Consider the following 12,220-nt stretch of genomic DNA (forward strand, 5'->3'; position numbering starts at 1 on the left):
CGAACCCAGGTCCTCGGCACCGTGAGATGCCAGGGCTAACCACCGCGCCACCTTGCTGTCCGTTGATGATTTTGGTTTAAGGGAGGAATGTTGTCCTGGTCATCTGGAGGAACTTCAAAATATTCTTCAAGAAAGGCTGGGGTACGGAGGGGTTATAAAACAATAGCACAATTGGCCAGACAGCCCCCATGTAACTAACTCCAGAGTAGAATTGGGAAAAGCCAAGGCAGCAGTATATCGCTACACATTCAGCTCTGGAAAGTGTGCCACATGTGGTATTTAAGAGGGTGAAAGCCTCAGTAAAATAAGGCAATCACACCTCAGCCAAAAAGATTGGAAACAGGCTGAACAATTATGTAAACACATATCAAACAGAAAATAAAAAGAAGTTTGCTTGTGATGTAATAGCGTGCAATGCATTATAGCATGAAAGCCTTGGTATCCATCCCATGTTATAGAGGGCCGGAGGCCTCTTAAAGTCTGGCAATGTTCAGTAGTAATTGTTTAAGTTCAGCAGTTCCGCTCAACACCTTGTTGCAAAAGGCTACTGTTAAAAAAATAAATATAGGACCACATATAATTACTCCATTAAAAAGGCAAGGCACGAAAAGTTTGCTTTTAAAAAATAAAGATGCTTATTTCGAAAAATAAGTGTTCATGTTTGGATCACACGCTCGCTATTGAGCCTTAATGCTATCCTCTTTATGCACTGGAGTTCATAACACGCAAACAGGCGAAGACAAGAAGAAGTCAGTCAAACTCCTCACATCAGTTAGCAAATTAGTTCACTCAAAGAGAATGAACTTGCCTTTATATAGTGTTTTTCTCACCCGCAGGATGTCTTCCTGTGCTTCACAGACTTTGTGGGCACTGTTGAATTGTGTGCAAATGGAGCAGCCAATTTTCACAACGCCAGGCCCCACTGTGACATTATGGGGTTACATTAAATCAGCAGCAGACATACAGGTCATTTGTCCACAGCTTTAAGCTGGTACTCATGCTCCACTCAAGCCTCGTCCCACTCTGAATAACTCTTCCTGCCCAGTACCCATTTCGCTGTATCCTTTCTCCCTCCCAGCGGTACCTCCTAATTCAGTATCATCCGCAAACTGTGACACACGCCCTCCAAACTTTGAGTCCAGGACATTTATGTATGTGGTAAATAATGGTTCTGGTGTGGACTCCTGCGAGACCCTATTTCCTACTATCTGCCAGTCCGAGAAACACCCCTTAATTCCTAACCTCTGTAGTGTAGCCATTCAGCAATATGGCCCTCTATGGCATTGCCTGACCATTGTCAGGTGTCACCTATACAGCATCTTATCGAAGGTCTTCCATATCTGTCACATCCACTCTTACTCCTTCAAAGATTTGTTTCAGTAAACAGGCAATTTAAACAAATCAGTTCAAGGGGCCTCTTTAAGCAAAAATAAATCCAAGAACCTTATTTAGTTAAAAAGAAAGACAGTAGGGCAGCACGGTGGCCTAGTGGTTAGTACAACCGCCTCACGGCGCTGAGGTCCCAGGTTCGATCCCGGCTCTGGGTCACTGTCCGTGTGGAGTTTGCACATTCTCCCCGTGTCTGCGTGGGTTTCGCCCCCACAATCCAAAAATGTGCAGAGTAGGTGGATTGGCCACGCTAAATTGCCCCTTAATAGAAAAAATAATTGGGTAATCTAAATTTTAAAAAAAAAAGAAGAAAAAAAAAAAGAAAGACAGTTTACTTTGCAACCATAGATGGCTAGGTGGATTGCCCACACTAAATTGCCCCTTAATTGGAAAAAATGAATTGGGTACTCTAAATTTAAATTTTTTTTAAAATAAATAAATAAATTAGTAACTGGTTTGACAGAAAATATGGTGCTTTGTTGAGGATTAGTGTGCAACGCACGGACCCTTCTCAATCTCCCATCCAAAGGCATTCCAATCATTCAAACCAAAGCAGTCCCAAATTGAAAAAAACGCTCACACTCCTACAGTCATAAAGCGCCAAGTGTTGCTGTGTGAAATTTCCAAAATGCCCAGCATGGACTTGCCTCCTTAGGCAACACAATTTGTCTCAGACAACGACAGAGAGAGGTCATTGAGTGAGTGCAAGTCTTTCAGTTGACTTTCAGAATTTTGATGCACAAAAGGGGTTCCTTTGCTTGGAATTGTGGAGATGATTTAACTCTTCGATCCCAATGCTCTTTCACAACTTTATATTCGGGGGTCCACATCCTCACTGAAGTGTATCCAGGTCTTCAGGGCTAATGGGTACAAGTCAAAATGGGGATTGTTGTAGCCCTTTGACAAAGAGTCATGCAGACATCGCAACGCTAGCTCCTTTCTCCGCAGATACTGCCAGACCTGCTGAGATTGTCCAGTGTTTTCTGTTTTCGTTATGATCCACACGGGTCTTACGGGGCAGGGGTGATCCATTAACCCGGGGAGCGTGCAGAATACGAGCTTCCCCCGATAAGGGGCCGAGATCCCTTCACACAATTCATGTGCTTTTGTATAGAGTCGGCCAGTCAGGCACCAACTAGGAAGACCCAGTAGGGAACTACTGAAGCCGTACATAATAGTTAACGTGTTAAATAAATAAGTTCTGTTTTTCTCCACAACTCGGTGCTAACTCCTTTTGTTGCTCCTTACAAAAGACATCGAGCATGTGTTTAGATCCGCATACAAAATGCTCAAGTGGCTCCTCCAGATCTTACTGCTTTTTTAGGTCAGGCTTTACGCTGACAACTCCTCTCAAAGATCCTCAAGTCTGCCTCCAGATCATTCCATCTGCCGTTTTCTGTAGCCTGATGCCCTCAGACGTTCCAGGCGGAGTTTGTGGAGAAGGGCTGGGGAACATAGCGTCAAGTCTCTGCAGTTCTGCCCGGAGCTGCTCTTGACCCCGTCTTTGTTCTTCCAACAGTAACTGGTTGGTGATGGTTTGTGTCTGAGTTGCTTCTCATTGCTCCCCGATTGCCTCTTGTTGAGTCAGAGTTGCCTGGACGAGCTGCTGGATAAGGGTGTCTCTCTATTACCAACCCATGACCTAACCCCACATTCTCCACCAATTACATAGGACATAGAACAGTACAGCACAGAACAGGCCCTTCGGCCCTTGATGTTGTGCCGAGCAATGATCACCCTACTCAAACCCACGTATCCACCCTATACCCGTAACCCAACAACCCCCCCCCTTAACCTTACTTTTTTAGGACACTACGGGCAATTTAGCATGGCCAATCCACCAAACCCGCACATCTTTGGACTGTGGGAGGAAACCGGAGCACCCGGAGGAAACCCACGCACACACGGGGAGGACGTGCAGACTCCACACAGACAGTGACCCAAGCCGGGATTCGAACCTGGGACCCTGGAGCTGTGAAGCATTTATGCTAACCACCATGCTGCCGTGCTGCCCCAAATTGTGACGATATAGGTGGGATATAGTAGAGACACAAAGTAAGCAAGCTGAAGACCAAATCAAATCAATAAAAAATTTACTGATCAACACCGGTGAAGGCACATAGCCAAGTTAATGGTTGTATAAACGGAAAAAGGATTCAAGTTACTGAAGCAGGTTCTCATACAGACCATAGTCAGGTTCCAAAGTGGGTTCATTGTCCGGTACTGGTTGTAACCCACAAAGCACACAGCAAGTAAATCACACAGGAATCCAACATCCTCCTCGCTTCCACCCTAAGGCTTCACCATTGCTCAGTGATCCACTCGTATAGTCTGTCGAAGGGTTTGCACCTGAACCTCATCCCAAGATTCAAATGGAAGTGCTTCTGGGTTGAAGATCGCCAGTTCCTTTTGGGATTGCCGGGTGCCATCTTGTGTAGGCCTGGCTGTAGATGGCAGCCATATTGAGTGAGGGACGGACACGATCTCGAAAGTAGAGGAGGAGCGAATATCGGAAATACCACCCCTCCGGCCCCTTGTGACATCACACCATCAAAAACATTAATACCCAGATGGAAGTCTGCCAGCCTGACCTGTTGTGACTATTCGTGATTCCGGTACCCCAGCAATGTGGTCGGCTCTTAAATACCTTCTGAAAAGGCCTAACATAGTTGCTCCGCCACCTTCTCAGGGCAGCCAGGGATGGCCAATAGATGCCAGCCTCGCCAGCAATGCCCACGTCCCAAGAATTTAAAAAAACTTCCAAATTCAATCATTTTGAAAGCTGCAACAATCAGATTACTTTCATTTAATAGGAGCCATGCATGGATAGGAGCAGGAGCGGACCATTCGGCCCATCACACCTGCTGATCGCAGCTGACCATCTATCTCAATGTCACTTTCGTGTGCTATCCCCATATCCCTTGCTGTCATTATTATCCAGAAATCTATTGATTTCTGTCTTGGACTTGCTCAAGGATTAACCTTCGACATCCCTCTGGGGTAGCCGACAACGGTCAATGAAAAACCATCATGAGGGACCACTCACAAGGTTTCAGAATATGGAGAACATACATTATAAAGCTTGGAGTCACTCTCTCCATGTGGGAGATGATTTATAAAAAATTGAATCCAGATTGACTCTAATAGCTTGATTGACGAACCGCTGACAGCAAATAGCACATTGCTTTAATCTCAGATCGCGACTGTCCCACACCCAATTCTGGTCTCCGCAGGGTCAGCTGATGTCAGTCATGCCAGCAATTGGCCGTGCGTCTGGGCTGGGGAGAGGGCAAGGAAATCAGTCATGGTTCCTTGTTCTTGATTCCTTACTTCAAAGAGCTGGCCGACATTGGAACACTGGTTGTCCTTCGGGATCCTCACCCGAGAAATCAATCCGCATCCACGATTCCAGGTGCCGTGACCATGGCCAAAGGGCATCGACGCTCAGGATCTGGGATCAAGGATGCAGAATGGCGTGGGGAAGTGAAAAATAGCCGGTGTTCCAATGCGCGTCAGCTCTTTAAGGGAGACCAGGAGAGACAGAAAGACTTGCAATAAGCTAGCACTCTTCACAACTCAGGCACGCCTGCAGCCAGTGAAACACTATTGCAGCCTAATCATTGTTGTAACACAGGAAATGCGGCGGTTAATTTGTGCACAGCAAGATCCCACAAATAATAATCTGATGACAAACAGGTAATCTATTTTGAGTGGCTTGATTTCACTGGAACGAAGGAGGTTGAGAGGCGACCTGATAGAGGTCTACAAAATTATGAGGAGCATAGACAGAGTGGATAGTCAGAGACTTTTTCCCCAGTATAGAGGGGTCAATTACTAGGGGGCATAGGTTTACGGTGCAAGGGGCAAGGTTCTGAGGAGATATACGAGACAAGTTTTTTACACAGAGGGTAGTGGGTGCCTGGAACTCGCTGCCGGAGGAGGTGGTGGAAGCAGGGACGATAGTGACATTTAAGGGGCATCTTGACAAATACATGAATAGGATGGGAATAGAGGGATACGGACCCAGGAAGTGTGGAAGATTTTAGTTTAGGCGGGCAGCATGGTCGGCGCAGACTTGGAGGGCCGAAGGGCCTGTTCCTGTGCTGTACTTTTCTATGTTCTTTGTTCTTTATTCTTGGTGGTGGAGGTGCACAGGCAAAGGAGAAAGGTCTCCTGACCCCTTAGTCGCAGAACTCCCCAACCTCAGTAAATAGACTTTGAATTTATATAGCAGCTTTCACATCCAAAAGGCATTCTCAAGTTCTTCAGGACCAATTGGTTATGATTGAATTTGGGTAGAAAACGGGTCCCAGGAACTTAAATGGCCAGTCCATCTGTTTTGGCTTTGTCAGTTAGAAGATAAATGCTGGTCTTGATATTGGAAAGGTTCCCCTGCACTTTTTCAAATCATGGAATGGGAACTTTTATATTCATCTGAAAACATTCAAAGTGGGATTGGTAATAGATGTATATCTATGGGCGTTATACAGGGGTATTCGCCCCATTAGATAGCTAACTAGCCCATGATTCAGAATTATTCCAACAGCAGTGGTTTGACACCTGTTGCAGTGGAGGTAGATTTGAAACCTGCCACCTTGCCCTGTGCCTGGGAGTTGGTGGCAATGTCAAACTATCACTGGCTAAAACTGCCCAGGTGAAGGATGACCAGCAGGTGATGAATTGGGGAATTACACATACATTTGAAAATTTGCAGTGGTATGGGAAAAGAACAAGGGATTGCACGGTCGCACAGTGGTTAGCACGGTTGCTTCACAGCGCCAGGGACCCAGGTTCGATTCCCGGCTTGGGCCACTGCCTTTGTGGAGTCTGCATTTTGTCCCCGTGTCTGCATGGGCTTCCTCCGGGTGCTCCGGTTTCCTCCCACAAGTCCCGAAAGACGCGCTTGTTAGGTTAAGTGGACATTCTGAATTCTCACTCTGTGGGCGCGATTCTCCGACCCCCACGCCGAGTGGGAGAATCGCGGGAGTGCCGGGCAATTCCCGCCACGCTGCCCTGGCACCCGCACGCGATTCTCCCACCCCCCCCCCCCCCCCAAAAATGGCGTGCCGCGTTTAACGACAGGCCACTCGGAGAATCGCCGCTCGCCGTTTCTAACAGTCGTGTGGCGATTCTCTGGCCCAAATGGGTCGAGCGGCGATTCTCCGGCTCGGATGGGCTGAGTGGCCTGCCCAATACGACCGGTTCACGCTGGCGCCAACCACACCTGGTTGCTGCCGGCGTGAACAGCGTGCGAACGCTGCGTGTGCGGCCTGTGGGGGGGGGGTGGATCGAGCACCAGGGGGGTGCTCAGTGGGGGTCTGGCCCGCGATTGGTGCCCACCAATCGGCACGCCTGCGTCTCTAAAAGACGCACACTTTTCCCTCCGCCGCCCCGCAAGATCACTCCGACATGTCTTGCAGGGCGGCGGAGGGGAGGACGGTAACCGCGCATGTGCAGGTGATGTCATTTAAGCGCCGCCGGCGCCGCTTTGACGCGGGCGCCGAGGCCCGGCGCGTGAAATTGACGCAGTGCCGCTCCTAGCCCCCTGGGCGTGGGAGAATAGGGGGCGAGGAGCGGCCTCCGACGCCGGAGTGAAACTCTCCGGTTTTCACTCTGTGAAAAAGATTATTACAGATAGACCAAGACTATAGGACAAAATGCACAGATACAAAGTCAGGTTGGTGATTGAAGATGGGAAACACCGAGAGATATGAATATCAGAGGAGGTTTTCCAAGTAGGAGAGTGAGAAAGAAGCTCTGAAGTTGTGCAGAAGACAGTTAAATGCTGTGAGAAAAATAGAGTTCCATTGAAGGAGGCCTGGGATTTTCATTGATGGTTTTTTTTTGTGGAAAAATAGCCTCAGTTCAACTTGAGCCACTAAAGAGGATGCGACTTTCAGCAACTAATTCTACTGTCTCATTCCTTTCTCAGTCACAATTATCTGCGAGGATCCATTACCATTTACATCATCAATCTCCATAGATCAAGAAAGAAAATAAAGCTGGCCGGAACGTTGAGGGACAAGACAGTTCACCAGTACCTATTCCAACCTTATGGAGTTCAGGGGCTGCAAGCAAAGTAGGTACAGACACATTACCAACAATCAAATACAGGCTGGGTGCGGAACCATGTTGGTCAGTCAATTAGACCTTTCCGACAAGTCTTGGTACTTGTCTAACAAACAACCTGCATTTGTACACCACCTTTAATGTAGAAAACATTCAAAGGTACTCCGCAGAGAGGAAATAAAATGTAGGGAAAACGAATTAAAGAATATGCTGAAGGAATAAATTTAAGAATGAAATAAATGTTAGCCGAGGCGGTGGAAAATGTCAAACGGAAAGATAGATTTTGGGGATATCACTGGGAAAAGTTAAGGGGTTTCAAGAAGAGGGGACCATAGAAAAGGGAGACAAGGTGACAGGGGGCCCCATCACCAATGGTGGCCAGGTGAGAGAGAAATTAAGGCTGAAGTAGGTTGCAAGGTGGGGAAGGGGAAAATACTTTGAAGAGAAGGGAGAAAATTTAAAAGTCAACATGTTGGGGAAACAGGCAGCGAATGTACCGAGGGTGCTGAGTTAACGCGAGTTAATAGTGATGCAGAGTTAATAGATGGGCAGCACGGTAGCATGGTGGTTAGCATAAATGCTTCACAGCTCCAGGGTCCCAGGTTCGATTCCCGGCTGGGTCACTGTCTGTGCGGAGTCTGCACGTCCTCCCCGTGTGTGCGTGGGTTTCCACCGGGTGCTCCGGTTTCCTCCCACAGTCCAAAGATGTGCGGGTTAGGTGGATTGGCCATGCTAAATTGCCCGTAGTGTCCTAATAAAGTAAGGTTAAGGGGGGGTTATTGGGTTACGGGTATAGGGTGGTTACGTGGGTTTGAGTAGGGTGATCATGGCTCGGCACAACATCGAGGGCCGAAGGGCCTGTTCTGTGCTGTACTGTTCTATGTAGAGATGGGTCTTTGAAACACAATGCGGTTGCTGTTGACCTTGTACAGCGATGTAAAATGGATGATACTGACATGACATCAATGACAAGAAGAAGAGGAGGGGAGTAAAATGGGGCTGGGAGACGCTGTCGCCTGTCAAAATTACCCCAAGATTTAGGTATGTGGGTGGAAGTGAAAGGTTCAGAGACCTTGACTGAAGGATGTAAGCATTGATACAAGGCCAACATTTATTAACATTTACAACAGAAAATGCTGGGTAAACTCTGAAGACGGGTCGCGTGGACTCGAAACGTGACAGGTGCTGCCAAACTTGCTGGGTTTATCCGGCAGTTTCTGTTTTAATTTCAGATCTCCTGCATCTGCAGTATTTTGCTTTTCCAGATTAACATTTTTTTCTCGTTAGTCCGGAAAAGATGAACTAGCTTCTGAAATTGTCACAGACCATGTGTTACAGGTACACCCAGAGTGCTATTTGGGAAGGAGTTGCAGCAATTTGGCCCAGCGACAGTGAAGAAAGGGAGGTTTAGTAAGGGGAGGAGATGGCATAGTGGTATTGTCACTGGACTAGTAATCCAGGGTCCCAGGTTCAAATCCCATCACTGCAGGTGGTGAAATTTTAATTTAATAAAAAAATCTGGAATTAAAAGTCTAGTGATGACTATGAAACCATTGTAGATTGTCATAAAAGCCCATCCAGTTCACTAATGTCCCTTAGGGAAGGAAATCTGTCATCCTTACCTGGTCTGGCCTACATGTGACTCCAGAGCCCCAGCAATGTGGTTGACCCTCAAGGTCAATTAGGGATGGGCAATAAATGCTGGCCCAGTCAGCGACACCCATATCCCATGAACAGATTTTTAAAAAGTCAGGCAAGTGTGTTTCTTGGAGGGAAACGTGCAGGTTGTGGTGTTGCCATGGATCTGCAGCCCCAGTCTTCTCAGTGGCAGAGCTCACGGGTTTGGGTGGTGTTATCGAAGAAATATCGGAAAGCTGCACTGCCTCTTTAAGTGGCACATACCGCTGCCATTGTTTAAGTTGGTGATGAGGTGCCGATCAAGATGGCTGCTTTGTCCTGGATAATGTCGAGCGTCTTGAGTGTTATTGGAGATGCACTCGTCCAGGCCAAAATGTTCCATCACATTCCCGACTTTTGCCTTGTCAACGGTAGACAGGTTTTAGGGAGTCAAGAGGTGAGATACTCAACACGGAACACCCATAGTATTTATGTGACAGGTACAATCGGGTTTCTGGTCGATGGCGGGCGGCACAGTGGTTAGCACCGCTATCTCACAGTGCAGAGGACCCGGGTTTGATCCCGGCTCTGGGTCACTGTCCGTGTGGAGTTTGCACGTTCTCCCCGTGTCTGCGTGCGTCTCACCCTCTCAACCCAAAGATGTGCAGGGTAGGTGGATTGGCCACGCTAAATTGCCCCTTAATTAGTATTTTCTGTTTTAGGTTTCTGGTCAATGGGCGTTGATCCGATTCGACGCTGTTGAACGTCAAGTGGAGATGGTTTGACTTGCTTTTGATAGAGCTTGCCACTGTGTGGCACAAATGTTACCTGAGCCAACAGCAATGAAAGAATGTCATTGCATTCCCAAATCGGGATGGAATGTGACTTGGGAACCTGGAGGTGACGGAGTTCCCAAGGCCTTTGTCCTCAGTGGCAGAAGGCTCGGTCTGGGAACGGCTCGCAAAGTGAGTTGACGTGGGAGGGAATCCTTGGAAGGGGGTCCGGATTAACCAGACTGTTTTATGGTGATGGTGAATAGGAAGCAATCGGTTGCTGAGTGAACTGTACTGTGCTGCTGGATGAAGGGTCTAAGATGGGCCCAATCGGTTTCCCCAGGTACTTGTTCACATTTATCAATTCAGAACGGGCGATACCTTCCGGCTAGTCAGCGATTCCTGGCAGGAATATGCGGATCTTCCGATCCCGCTGACACTGCACCCCAACCACGGGTTTCCTGGAGGCGTGGGGATGGCTTCAGCAGAAAATCCCATTGACAGGAGGCGCGACTAAAAGCTCCCACCTCTCCCTCCAACCGCCAAGAAACACGCCTCAGGGTGGCCAGAGATTCCGGCCCAATGCCTCAGACAGGCCTCCTGGCTGAAACGTTCTGTTGCCCGAGCCAAGGGAGTCAGGAGCTGGGACGGTTGGTTGGACATCTTCTTGTCTGATTGGCGGGGTTGAGTGTGAGGATAAAAGTGCATAAATTCTGAAATTCCCCTGACCATGAATCTTAGTAGGTTTAAGTAATCAGCACATCGTGGGATACAGAAAGATGTTTTTTTAAAAATATAAAAACACAGGCCTTCGGTGTGCAGCATATGTAAAATGCAGACTGGATGGGCCCACTGCATCCAATAGAAACAGGAACAGCTGCCTTGGCTTTTCGATCTCTCCTCTGTGAAGTCCTCCTGTAGGACAGACCGGTAACTGCAACGTTAAACCGTTTTGAACCTGCACTGTTCGTGGGAAGACATAATTTTGGATGGTTGACTGTTTCCAGGAAAGCAGTGATGTGGCCCCTTATTCTCAAAGGGAGGGTGGGAGCGGGGCTGGGAGAGAGGGGGCTGGTGCGGTTGGGATTTAACAATTTAATTGTTTCCTCTTGGCTTGGGCCAGACGAGAACTATTCCTCGCTTTCCTGCCAGGAAACGTTGACAACAACAAACACTGAACAGAGACGCAGAATCACACGTGCAGACCAAACGGGTGGTTGTGGTTAAAACCTTGTTTACTGCGACCCCAGACGGCGCTTCAGCCGCACTTTGCCTGAATTCGGAATTGTTTCCGAGAGAAGGGAGCGAGCGCCGGTTTCCATCTCTCTGGCACAAGAGTTAAGCAAGTACACCCTCCGCGCCTCACTAACAGCCGCAAGATTATGCCTCACGCATGCGCGGCCGCCAAATGATGAGGGCAACTAATTTTGCAGCGGTTGTTGGAAATGCATTTCAAGGGCGCCACGGTGATGCAGTGGCTAGCACTGCTGCCTCACGGCGCCGAGGACCCGGGTTCGATCCCGGCCCCAGGTCAATGTCCGTGCGGAGTTTGCACATTCTCCCCGTGTCTGTGTGGGTCCCCACAACCCAAAAGGATGTGCAGGGTGGGTGGATTGGCCGCGTTAAATTGCCTCCTGATTGGGAGGTAAAAAAAAGAATTGGGTACTCTAAATTTCTAAAACAAAATAAACGGAAATGCATTTCAAGTGTAGACCGCACCAGAAAGACCTGCGTTTTTATAGCGCCTATCATGACCGCAGGATGTCCCAAGCAGTTTATTGCTGTTGAAGTACCATTGAAGTGTAATCACTGCCACAATGTCGGAGAGGCAAACTGCACCGAGAAGCTCTCGGAGCGTGGAGTTGGCGAACTGCTAAACGTTGGTCAACTATAATATAAACACAAGGGCCGCGCTCGAACTATAAAGTGTGCCGGTCAGATCAGACTTGGTCTCCAGCTTGATCATTGTGCCACTTGGAGTATAAAGGGGAAGATGTACACAGTTCAGGGGAAAGAACTGAGGGAAAGAAAAGAGACGAGATCAGCGTCAAACCTGTTTTGTTCCAGTCATCGGACAGACGGTGCAGCAGCTGGAATGAGTAGGCCGGATCTGTTTGCTGGGGTTTGGGAGTGAATTGGAGCCCCGGGGGTATTTCTGCAGTTCATTGCCAAAAACCCCCCCCCCCCCCCCCCACAGGCCAGGGCTGCTCAAATCTTGACAGCATGACTAAAAGTAGGTTTTCCACGCTTACCAGATATTTCCCCACCACCAGTCCGAAAGGCTTTGAAGAGGCACGTCCGAACTTCAGTGCTGGCCACAAGTGCAGCCTCCAAATCCGAGATGCATAGTTTTGTGTAAATTGTTTTAAAAA

At 48.2% G+C, this 12,220-nt stretch overlaps 1 protein-coding gene across 1 annotated transcript in view; it reads left to right on the forward strand.

The window, feature by feature from the left end:
* Positions 1–12,220, forward strand: part of hpse2 (heparanase 2) — a 279,913-nt gene that overhangs the window by 236,261 nt on the left and 31,432 nt on the right. Inside the window, exon 11 of the mRNA XM_038822233.1 lies at positions 7,322–7,468. Within this exon, the coding sequence (XP_038678161.1) occupies positions 7,322–7,468 (147 nt within the window). The remainder of the gene's footprint in view (positions 1–7,321; positions 7,469–12,220) is intronic.

Source organism: Scyliorhinus canicula, chromosome 16 (assembly GCF_902713615.1).
Source record: "Scyliorhinus canicula chromosome 16, sScyCan1.1, whole genome shotgun sequence".
Taxonomy (NCBI): domain Eukaryota; kingdom Metazoa; phylum Chordata; class Chondrichthyes; order Carcharhiniformes; family Scyliorhinidae; genus Scyliorhinus; species Scyliorhinus canicula.